General features: G+C 39.7%; 1 protein-coding gene across 1 annotated transcript in view; it reads left to right on the top strand.

The window, feature by feature from the left end:
* The window catches only part of FBN2 (fibrillin 2), a 378197-nt gene that overhangs the window by 233398 nt on the left and 131993 nt on the right, over positions 1-12806 (top strand). Inside the window, exon 18 of the mRNA XM_073557740.1 lies at positions 2682-2807. Coding sequence (XP_073413841.1) covers positions 2682-2807 — 126 coding nt within the window. The remainder of the gene's footprint in view (positions 1-2681; positions 2808-12806) is intronic.

The following is a 12806-nucleotide window of genomic DNA, read 5'->3' as shown; positions in this document are numbered from 1 at the left end:
TTAGGAATCTAAATCTAATGCAATGAATTAATGAGTTATAACTGAATCTTAGTGCAGATGTACAGTATTTCTAATACTTAGCCCTTTCCTTTCTGGTATATCATATTGTTATATATTTTTTTGCAAAGTTCAAATACAGTGGAAATTAACAATATGTTCTCTTCATTCAATTGAAGAACTGTTAAAGCAGATTTTTGCATTTTAAAGGGAATCTGTCACCTATTTTTAGCCCTATCAGCTGCTGGCACCACCATCAGGGGCTTATCTACAGCATGCTGTAATGCTGTAGATAAGCCCCCGATGTAAACTGAAAGAGAAGAAAAACGAGTTAGATTATACTTACCGGGGAAGCGGTCTGGTGCGGTGGGTGGCGCGTTCCGGTGCCTCCCATCTTGTAGCGATGACCTCCTCCTTACTTCTGCTGCGGCTCCTGCACTGGCGTACTTTATCTGCCCTGTTGAGTACTGCAGTGCGCAGGCGCCGGGAAAGGTCAGAGAGCTCCGTCGCCTGCTGACTGCAGTACTTTACACTGCCCTCAACAGGGCAGATAAAGTACACCTGCGCAGGAGCTGCGGCAGAAGTAAGGAGGACAGCATCGCTAGAAGATGGGAGGCACCGGACCGGGCCGTGACACCCATTGACCGGACCAGACACCCGGGTGAGTAAAATCTAACTTGTTTTTCTTATCTTTCAGGTTTCATCGGGGGCTTATCTACAGCATTACAGAATGCTGTAGATAAGCCCCGATGGCAGTGCCCGCAGCTGATGGGGCTAAAAATAGGTGACAGATTCCCTTTAAAGAGGTTTTCCAGGTTCAGAATATTGATTGGCTATCTTTAAAATAAGCCATATATATCTGATTGCAGGAGATCCCACTGATTACACCCCCATAGATGAGCTATTTCAAGGTACCAAAATATTACCATTCTCCATGTCAAAGAAGTGTATCTTTGACAAGACTGACAGTATGAGTAGGGATCTGCTGATTGAGCCATGGAGGATTGATTTTGAATTGAATTTCCTGAAATCTGCAGGTCTCCAAGAATTCTGATACTCTGCGTCTTGATTCACACCCATTGCCAAGAAAACATGCCCAACAGGCTGATAAGACTAAGACTGAGACATTAGACTAATCACACAAGTGACATCAAGCCGGACTGCATGGACTTCCCCATAAGGGTACCGTTACACTTAGCGATGCACCAGCGATCCCGACGATACGACCCGGTCAGGATCGCTGGTGCATTGCTAAGTGGTCTCTAGTGAGCTGCCAAACAGGCAGATCTCACCAGCGACATAGCAGCGGTCGGCGATGAAGACGTCCTCCCGCCCGCATCCACTCGTCGCTCGTCGCCACAGCTGGAAGCCTAGCAGGAAGCTGATGCTGAGAAATGGCCCAGGCCATTCTCACGCGATCAGCGATAACCAGAGGGGGAGCCGGTCGGAGGTAAGTATCACACATAGCGATATCGCTAGCAATATCGCTGCTGCGTCACAAAACCAGTGACGTTATAGCGATATTGCTAACGATATCGCTTAGTGTAACGGGCCCTTAATGCCCTTCAGTTATCACATCAGAATGTATAGCCAAGTCAATCAGTGTGGACTATTACAGCGAGCATAAAATTTGGGGCTCACCAAGCAGCACCAATTTTTGCTTGAGCAGTGCAGGGTTAGGAAGTCAAAGTGCTCAGATCATTCCACATCGAGATAGAAAAAGGCTTAATTTGATTGTTGTATAGCACTTCACTGCGGTATCACACTGAAAATGGAAGTAGTAGTCTCAGTCTGTGAATAACAATCCAAATATTCCAGTGATATAAGGAATCGCTGTAAAGTGACTCAGCGTGCTTGAGAATTTATTGACCTGTTATGTCATGCAATAACAAAACCTTAATAACAGATAATTTAATTCTTCATACACTGTAAACAATTTGGGCAATACTAATTCCCTCAGTAATAATTTTGCTACTAAACAAAACTCCTGTAACCAAGACTTGTGTGTCACGGAAAGTTTGCTTTCTGCATTCTGAGATTAGCAGCATAGAATCTATAGTTTTTTTTAAATGCAACAGAAAAATCTCCATGATGCAGAAATTTAAACACAACTGTCTATCTCACAAAATTAGTTTTTTTTCCGCACACTTCTTTGGTATAGTAGTTCAATCTTAAAACTGTAAACACCACGCAAACACTGCTGATTGTTACCACCTGATTACCCGTAAACAGATAGTTGAGGTTGCTTGGACTTTAATAAGGTAGTGTTTGTATTAAAGACCTCCAAACATGTTCAATACAGTCATACGAGAGCTTAGAGTGGTAGACAAATTTTTTGGGTCAATTAAAGGCTTTTCAGTATTTGCCACAAATTAATTTTTTGGGAGAATTCATTAAACTAGTTCGAATTTCAGCAGATCTGCTCATCTCAAATTATCAGCACTGATTGGTCAGAATGTGCATTGAAACACCTCCAACTGGTAACAGTTAGTTATCATTTTATTGTAAAATTTCTATGAGAAATAACAGAGGAATGACAGATCAGAGAATTACAAGAAAAAGACGCTCCAGGATGTTATAGTTTGAAAAATACAATAATTTACTACTAAAGACTATTTTCCAGTTTTTTTTATAATTTTAGAATCAATTGAGAATCTTTTTAACAATTGCTTTATAACTTATAGACATCAATGAATGTGCTCTTGATCCTGACATCTGTTCCAATGGAGTTTGTGAAAATCTACGAGGTGGCTTCCGTTGTATTTGCAATAATGGCTATGAATCTGATACTTCAGGAAGGAATTGTATTGGTAAGTTATTGCAAATTCTTCTTTTTTTATCTTCAAAATTATAACCTACATAATGCATGTTCTTAAAATCATCAATGAATCACTTATCGTAGAAATGTTATTATTGAAAGGTGCTCATAAACAGGAGTTGTATGTAAGCTTAAAAAATAGAGCAATCTGTATAATAAAAGCAAAACGATGAGAAAATTCAGAGTCTAGGTTATTCTTTCTCACCCTAACCTTAGAAAATCAATAAATTCTCAACTCCAAAGATGTTGCAGGCTATTTTTCTCAAAATACAGTACTACCGAAAATTGCATTGATTTAGGTATCAAACAATATTTTGATAGAAAGGTTTCTGTAATGAACATCCTTGTAAATGATTTAATATATGTTTTTTTTCTTGTCAGTGTCTACAATTAAATATTTGATGTATGAATTGCTTTTCTGCTTTTGTATATCTGTGACAAAATATCCTGTCCCCATATACACTGGAGGTGTTATCATATGGGCATTTAGGGAGCTGTATGCCCATGGCGAAGAGTCAGATTGTTGCTATTATTAGCAAAGACTCTCCAAAAACTGAAAAGTGGAATCTAATTGGTTATGTGTAATTTCTTCTTCGCATCAGTGTTGATTCAAGTCCCCAATTTTGTGAATCAAGATCACTACCCACATCAATATTTACCGATAAAACAAATGCAAGTCAAGTGACTAAAGGCGCATATATATCAAAGTCAGCTAAAACCAGGATTTAGGCAGAATTGGCTGACTATGTAATGTGTATGGGACCTTCAAAACTTTTACACTACAGATCATGTCAGGGAGAAGTATCTGGCTTGTTGAATTTCCATGTTCTTTGCTTTTGTGTTCCCAGAATCCAAGTGTGCATATCTAGGGAGGGATAGTTACACTATACTTATGTAAGGTGAATCAACCTATTTAGAATGTAAGTATTTTGGAGGATAATGATTTTCATCTATAGCCTGACTGCTCAACACGGGCTAGAGCTTGGAGTAGAAAGTAGTTATAATAAAAAAAAACTTTTCTACAAACTAATCTCTTTTGTTCACCTTTGAAGATCTAAAACGTAAATGAGTTGAAAGAATTGAAAAATTTTAATTAAAATGTTTTTTCAAACTCACCATTAATTTTAGATGTTGATTTTTAGTAAATTTTCTGTGAAAATGTCTCTATCATATACTGTATAATAACTTACAGATTAAATGGCACTAGGTCAGGATATTTTTGCAGAGTAGATGTGGTTCCTATGAAATACTACAGTACAGAGTCCCCTGTTCTGACATAAAAGGGAACATGTCAACTGATTCATGCTGCTCTTCCCAAGGGAAGCATGAATAAGAGACTAGCTGCACAATTGAATTCATGGATATCTTTCACTTTGCAAGAGACCTGGGACTCACCTGCAGCGTGTCACTGGGAAGAGCAGGTTGGGGGAGGAGTTGAATTAGTCTTGTCTATGACTATGGTGTCCCGGTCATGTGTGGAGCTGGACTAGTGTTGTCTCTGGTAAGATTCCTGGCCAGACCGTCAAATGATCTGGCATTTTAGAGAAACATATGCCTAGATACAATCATGCAGCCAAGCACTGATTCTTGCAACCTTAGAATAGGAAGAGTTCTGCAATTTAATATCTATGTATCATTTGATGGACAGTTGATGTCACTAACTAACATTATGATATTTGGCCACACCATCACATAGCTCAGTGGCATGCGTTTGAAAAGCTGCAACTGATTATTCAACCAAAATACATTCTCACCTATCCATAGTAAAGGTCCAATTGCTGGGTCCCCACAAAATACCAGAATGGGATACCTCCAACCACCATGGCAATGCAGTAGTAGTGTGTGTGCATGAGTGGCTATCATTCCATTGACTTTTGTCAGAGACCACACATCTATGATCATTGGAGGTCTCAAGAGTCAATCCCCCAACAAAGGATAAATTTATCATCTATCACATGGATAGGTGATACATGTTTTATTTGTGGGATAGCCCATGCTGAATCTCTTGGCAGCCCACCTGATTGTTAACTTGTACACGTCAAAAATGCACACATAATGTTAAATAAGTAAATCTGTGGATATGTGGAACAGGGAATTCTAATGGGGAAAGGTGATTCATGGTTATGACTAAACCACTTGCAAATAAAATAAATGTGTCAATAAGTGAATGTGGTTTCGTATTCGGGTAGTTAGGCTTTATTCTCTAATCAAAGAGCTAGTGTATGGAACATCTGTTTACTCTGGATTTAATCCAAAGTGGGTAGTTTGGCTCAGACTCCACAGGAAATTGTTGTGTACAATAATCATTAGTTACACTTTCTCATGAAATAAGCAGACTTAACTTTTCACTTAAACTAAATATGTTAACCTTACCAGAAACCGGGCGTTGTTCATTAATCATTCTTTTAGCATTAAAATGAGAGATTTGTGGTTGTTTCTCTCTTCCTACTGTAACTTTAGAAATATTACATCCATACACGATTCTGTCCTTTTGTCCTTTCTCAGTTTAAAAATTTAGTAATGACTGTTTTTAAAAACAAAGATTTCAGACATAGATTTAGTAAAACAAAAAGCTGTGTGTGCTTTTAGAGGCTCATAGGACAGAACAACCGTATAAATCCCTAAAAATGGATAATCATAGAAAAATATTTTCTAGTCATGGAAAAAAATCCATTAAACCAATTCTCCAGAATTTAAAAATAATCCTATTAAAAATAAAAATCAGTACATGATTGCAAAATGATAAAGTGTTTTACAAGTCATAGTGTGTTGTTTTAAACATACCGTTCAGAGAATGACAAAATAAATTTTGCCCTTGATGTTAATATGATTCTGATACACTTAGAGCGAAATTATGTCTTACACAAATGTGTATTATTATTGTGACTGTATTATTATTGATATCATTATTATCAATATTGTATATTCTATTTTTCTTTTAATACAATCTTAGTATTGAAACAAATATAATTGAATTAGAATTCATTCTCCAGCTCTTTTCTTATTCATTAAAGCCCAATTCACGAAACAATTTTGCTAGAATTCTGGCTTACAGTTATGGCACCCTTGAAATTGTTCCAGAAAATCATTCCAATTAGATGTTTTGTTATAAACATGTGTTAGGCACCGGGATTCTCCCACTGCAGAGGATAGATACCAAGCCTGGTCTGCTTCTGAGGTCTCCCATTCTGCTTCAATCATAGTGGGTTCTGCTGATCAAAGACGTCGTTCCCAGTATCTTGCTCAGGCTCATGCTGTTCGCTTGGCTGCTGCTGGCATTCCAGCCAAGTCTATGGTAACCAGCGATAGGCTGCGGCAAACAGATGCTCTGGAGGCTAATTCAAGAAATTACCCTACTGAGCATGCTCGTGATGTGGTGACGTCTCTTTGGTGGCCGGTCGTCAGCTGCTCTGGTGATGTTGCAGTTACGGATTGGTCCACAAGCAAGATCCTGTCCCACTGGACATGACCTGAACATATAAAAGGTCCTCCAAGGTGCACGCCGGCATGCTAGTGTCATTTGTGTTTTGTGTGTTTTGCATTTTCGGTAACAGTAGAATGTTGTGCTTTGACAAAAAATGCTACCTTGGTCTGATCTGTCCACAAGACGCTTTCCCAGAAAGATTTTGTCTTACTCACATACATTTTGGCAAACTCCAGTCTAGCTTTTTACGTCTTTGTGTCAGCAGTGGGGTCCTCCTGAGTCTCCTGCAATAGAGTTTAATTTCATTCAAATGATGATGGATAGCTTGGGTTTACACTGATACACCCTGAGCCTGCAGCACAGCTTAAATTTCGTTGAAACTTGATTGCTTATCCACAATTCGGACTATCCTGCATTGCAACCTTTCATCAATTTTTCTCTGCCATCTATGTCCAGGGAGATTAGCTACGCTGACTCAGGTTGTAAACTTCTGGATTTATGTTGCACACCATGGACAAAAGAACAAGATCTCAGGAGATGGACTTGTAACCTTGAGATTATTGATATTGTTCAACAATTTTGGTTCTTAAAGGCCCAGTCACACACAGCGATCTCGCTAGCGCGATCGCTGATTTTGTGATGCTACAGCGATCTCGCCAGCGAGATCGCTGTGTGTGACGGGGATCAGCCCCCCTGCCGGTTATCGCTGATCATGCAGCATCAGCCTTGGATGTTTTTCGATCGCTGGTCTCCCGCTGGCCAGCATGCATCGCTGTGTGTGGCAGCGAGAGACCAGCGATGAGCGATGCTGGACGCTGGTTTCTAATGTAACCATCGGGTATCCAGGAGCCGTGGCTCTTAGATACCTGATGTTTACCTTGGAAACAAGCTTGTACGCTGGTCTCCAAGGTAAACAGCGGGTATCCAGGAGCCGCTGCTCCTGGATACCCGATGTTTATATTAGAAACCAGCGTTGCTGATCCTGATCGCTGGGGCTGTCTATGTGACAGCTCAACAGTCATCAGCCTAACGATGTCCCAGCGATCCCATCATGTCGGATCGTTGGTGGGATCGCTGGGACATTGTTATGTGTAACGGGGGCTTTAGTCCTCAGACAGTTCTCTTCTCCCCTTTTTGTTATCCATGCTTAGGGTGGCACACACAGACAAACAATGAAAAGATTGAGTCAATTTTCTCCCCTTTTTTGGTTTCAGGTGGGATTTTCATATTGCCCACAGCTATTACTTGCCACATATGAGTACTGGGATTCTCAAGCCTTGTCTGGTGCTGTGTTCTCCCATTTAGGCTCAGCGGCTGGGATGACTGCTCAGCACAGATTTCGGTCCCAGCGCCTTGCCCAGGCTCATGCTGCATGTGAAATTATTGCTGGCCTTTCAGCTAAGCCTATGGTGACTACTAGTTTACACATGAAGCGCTGTGCTCTGGAGCCTAAGTCCAGATTTCACCCTACTGAGAATGTCCATGATATAGTGCCTTCCCATTGGTGCTCGAACGTCAGGTGCTCTTGTGATGTGGCAGCATCAGATTGGTCCACAGGCAAGGTCCTGTCTGTCTGGACTTGAGCAAGGTATAAAAATCTCTCAATGGCGCATGTAAGTGTTTTCTCGCAGACTTGCTCAGCCATTGTGCAAGCTATGGTTTCTCCATCACTGTACGGTGGACCACGGGTTGCGAACACACTTTATCATAATTTCTTATTTGGTGCGTTCTGCCAATCCTAACAACATGTGTATAAGAAAACGTGTAATTGCAATAATTTTCTAGGAGAAATACTTCATTTTTTGGAACAATTTCAAGGGTGCCAACACTTTCGGCCATAACTGTAGATTTGAAAGTCACATAATTTTGGTGGAGCTCAGAATTGCTTTCAGCTCTGCCAAGATGGACATAGCTAGGACAGAATGGGGCACACGATGAGGCCATGACACCGCACTTTGTATAACTCATGACAAGCTGTCACATTCCCTGCATCAGAAATCTTACTTAAGTCAGTCCAGTCAGTGACTAGAGTAAGATTTATGGCTTGGTGTACAGAGACACACAGCACTCATCAGATGCTCAAGAGTCAATAAGATGACAGGTGACAATCCAGCAGCTGTCGGCTGTAGACAATAGCTGACAACTTGCTGCATCAGCCACTGTCAGTGTTTGCCCTGTCCATATCTGTTTAACCCCTTAGAAGCTGCTGTCAATAGTGGCTACATCATATAAATGGTTAACCGAGTGTGACTTCTCCCTCTTTAACCCCATTGGCATCCTGAGATCATGGTTGTGTGGTCCTGATGTTTGCCATGGCAATTCACAGCCAAATAGCGGTCTTAGAGTCTGCCGGCAATAGCGGTCTGTTCAGAAGCCAGCGACATTTTAGTGGTAAAAATACATTTTTTCAATCCTGTCATGTCACTTTGCATTCATTCCTTAATATCCCCTGAAGGCTTAATAAAATACCTGACACCAGTTTTCAATATGCTAAGGGGTGCTGTTTTTAAAATAGTATCACTTTTGGAGGTTTTCCAATATCTAGGACTCCAAAAGTCACTTCAAACCTGAATAGGTCCTTCAAAAAAATTAGCTTTGTAAATTTCCTTGAAAAAAATGAAAAATTGCTGCTACATTTTTAAACCTCTTAAAAGGCTAACAAAATAAGATAACATTTTACAAATGGTGCTGATGTAAAGCTGACATTTGGAAAATGTTATTTATGAATGTTTTTGTGTGGTATGACTATCTGGATTAAAGGGATAATAATTTAAAGTTTGAAAATTGCAATTTTTTTTTCCATTTTTGTCAAATTTCTGATATTTTTTATAAATAAACACAAAACATATAGAAATAAATTTACCATTAACATAAAGTACAGCATGTCACGAAAAAATACTCTCAAAATCATTGGCATCTGTTGAAGCATTCCAGAGTTATTACCACATAAAGGGACATTGGTCAGATTTCAAAATTTGGCCCCGTCACCAAAGAGTGATATCAAAGTCATCTGAGAAAATTAAACTATTTAGCCATAATGTTTAACTTCGACTTGGGTACTGCTTTAGATAGTGGTCAGTGCAGAGGAATAGGAAAACGATCAAACTAAATCTAATAAAATGTGAAAAACCTACCAAGCAGAGATATGAGAATAGTTCATGAAAAAAACACACAGCACATAGGCTACTGCCTTCCATTGAGGAGATCCAGCTTACAAGCAACACTTCGCAGGAAAAAAAATAGGCAAAGCAGCTCGCCTCCAGAGAAGAAAAATCTGGAAAGATGTTTTCTTTCTAAATGAGAGACATACATTTTTCCCACAAAATACACCAGCTGGATTTTCTCAATGAAAGCCAGTACCCTTCAGAGACACATTAATTGAGAAAAGAAAGTATAGTCTAAAATTTGTAGGATATAGTAGGAGACAATTATATTTATTTATTTTACTCATTTATATAGCGCCACTAATTCCACAGCACTTTACAGACATTATTCGCACTGTCCCCACTGGAGCTCACAATCTAGATTCCCTATCAGTATGTCTTTAGAATGTGGGAGGAAACCGGAGAAGCCGGGGAGAACATGCAAACTTCTTGCAGATGTTGTCCTTGGTGGGATAAGAACCCAGAACCCTTGAGCTGCAAGGCTGCAATGCTAACCACTGAACCAAATCTGAGAACTTGCTTTATGTGGCTAATCAATGTAGTCTTGTCCTCTAAGAGACTGATATGATAAATTTGTGCATTCCACCCTTCTTCGGCCACTGCATTCATATTTTGACATCTGTCCTATTAACAGTTGTGGTCAACATAAGCAGAAACAATGATTCCTTTGGATCTTAGTTGCCTTCTGAAGTCCATGTGTTTTCTAATTAAGTTGTCACTCTAAAATCTTACCACAGTAACATAGTAACATACATATTAGCCGAAAAAAGACATTAGTCCATCCAGTTCAGCCTATAAAATTCTGTCAGAATAATCCCCAGATCTACGTCCTTCTAAAGAACCTAACAATAACTGTAAGATACAATAGTGTTACGTTCCAGGAAGACATCCAGGCCTCTCTTGAACCCTTCAACTGAGTTTACCTTCACCACCTCCTCAGGCAGGGAATTCTAGATTCTCATTGCCCTAACAGTAAAGAACCCTCTTCTATGTTGGTGGAAAAACCTTTTCTCCTCCAGACGCAGAGAATGCCCCCTTGTGACCGTCAACTTCCTTGGTATAAACAGATCCTTGGAGAGATATTTTTATTGTCCCCTTATATACTTACACATGGTTATTGGATCGCCCCTCAGTCGTCTTTTTTCCAGACTAAATAATCCTAATTTTGCTAATCTCTCTGGGTATTGTAGTTCCCCCATCCCCTTTATTAATTTTGTTGCCCTCCTTTGTACCTGCTCTAGTTCCATTATATCCTTCCTGAGCACCGGTGCCCAAAATTTGTACAGAGGCAGTATAATGCTCTCATCATGTGTATCCAGACCTCTTTTAATGCACCCCTTGATCCTGTTTGCCTTGGCAGCCGCTGCCTGGCACTGGCTGCTCCAGGTAAGTTTATCATTAACTGGGATCCCCAAGACCTTCTCCATGTCAGATTTACCCAGTGGTTTACCATTCAGTGTGTAATGGTGATATTGATTCCTTCTTCCCATGTGTATAACCTTACATTTATCATTGTTAAACTGCATCTGCCACCTTTCGGCCCGAGTTCCCAACTTATCCAGATCCATCTGTAGCAGAATACTATCTTCTCCTGTATTGACTGCTCTACATAGTTTTGTATCATCTGCAAATATCGACATTTTACTGTGCAAACCTTCTACCAGATCGTTAATAAATATGTTGAAGAGAATAGGTCCCAACACCAACCCCTGCGGTACCCCACTGGTCACAGCGACCCAGTTAGAGAATATACCATTTATAACCACCTGCTGCTTTCTATCACTAAGCCAGTTACTTACCCATTTACACACATTTTCCCCCAGACCCAGCATTCTCATTTTGTGTACCAACCTCTTGTGTGGCACGGTATCAAACACTTTGGAAAAAGCAAGATATACCACATCCAATGACCTTGGACCTTGGTCCAGTCTATAGCTTACCTCTTCAAAAAAACTGATTAGATTGGTTTGACAGGAGCGATTCCTCATAAACCCATGCTGATATAGTGTTAAACAGTTATTCTCATTGAGATAATCCAGAATAACATCCCTCAGAAACCCTTCAAATATTTTACCAACAATAGAGGTTAGACTTACTGGCCTATAATTTCCAGGTTCACTTTTAGAGCCCTTTTTGAATATTGGTACCACATTTGCTATGCGCCAGTCCTGTGGAACAGACCCCATCGCTATAGAGTCTCTAAATATAAGAAATAATGGTTTGTCTATTACATTACTAAGTTCTCTTAGTACTCGTGGGTGTAAGCCATCCGGACCCGGAGATTTATCTATTTTAATCTTATTTAGCCGGTTTTGCACCTCTTCTTGGGTTAGATTGGTGACCCTTAATATAGGGTTTTCTTTGTCTCTCGGCATTTCACCTAGCATTTCATTTTCCACCGTGAATACCGTGGAGAGAAGGTGTTTAATATATTAGCTTTTTCCTCATCATCTACAACCATACTTTCCTCACAATTTTTTAATGGGCCTACACTTTCACTTTTGATTCTTTTACTATTGATATAGTTGAAGAACAGCTTGGGATTAGTTTTACTCTCCTTAGCAGTATATTACAGAATATGGCATGAGTCACAAGGAAGATCACGAGTATCAATGGATTAACTAAAACGCCAAGATTCAGATCCAAGATTACTTAAACTACTGGGAGGAAGATGCTATATGCTGCTTCACTTAGAAATATGTACACACGGTCAAAATTGTTGGTACCCTTCATTAATGACAGAAAAACCCACAATGGTCACAGAAATAACTTGAATCTGGCAAAAGTAATAATAAATCATACATCTATGAAAATGAACAAATGAAATTCAGACATTGTTTTTCAACCATGCTTCCGCAGAATTTTTTAAAAAATAACACTCATGAAATAGGCCTGGACAGAAATGATGGTACCCATGAAAATAATGTGACAAAAGGGACATGTGAAATCAAGTGCGTCCATTAATTAGCATCACAGGTGTCTACAATCTTGGAATCAGTGAGTGGGCCTGTATATATGGCTACAGATACTCTCTGTGTTGTTTGGTGACATGGTGTGTATCATACTCAACATGGACCAGAGGAAGCAAAGGAAAGAGTTGTCTCAGGAGATTAGAAAGAAAATTATAGACTAACAAGTTAAAGGTAAACGTTATAAGACCATTTCCAAGCAGCTTGATGTTCCTGTGACTACAATTGTACATATTATTCAGAAGTTTAACATCCATGAGACTGTAGCCAATCTTCCTGGACATGGTCGCAGGAGGATAATTGATGACAAATCAAAGAGACAGATAATACGATTGGTAACAAAAGAGCCCAGAAAAACTTCTAAACAGATTAAAAGTGAACTTCAAGCTCAAGGAACATCAGTGTTGGATCACACCATCTGTCATTGTACGAGC

This window comes from Dendrobates tinctorius, unplaced genomic scaffold (assembly GCF_039654945.1).
Source record: "Dendrobates tinctorius isolate UK_male_01 unplaced genomic scaffold, ASM3965494v1 ptg000003l, whole genome shotgun sequence".
In the NCBI taxonomy this organism is placed as follows: Eukaryota; Metazoa; Chordata; class Amphibia; order Anura; family Dendrobatidae; genus Dendrobates; species Dendrobates tinctorius.
The sequence above is the reverse complement of the archived record's forward strand: the minus strand, read 5'-3'. Positions and strand labels throughout refer to the sequence as shown.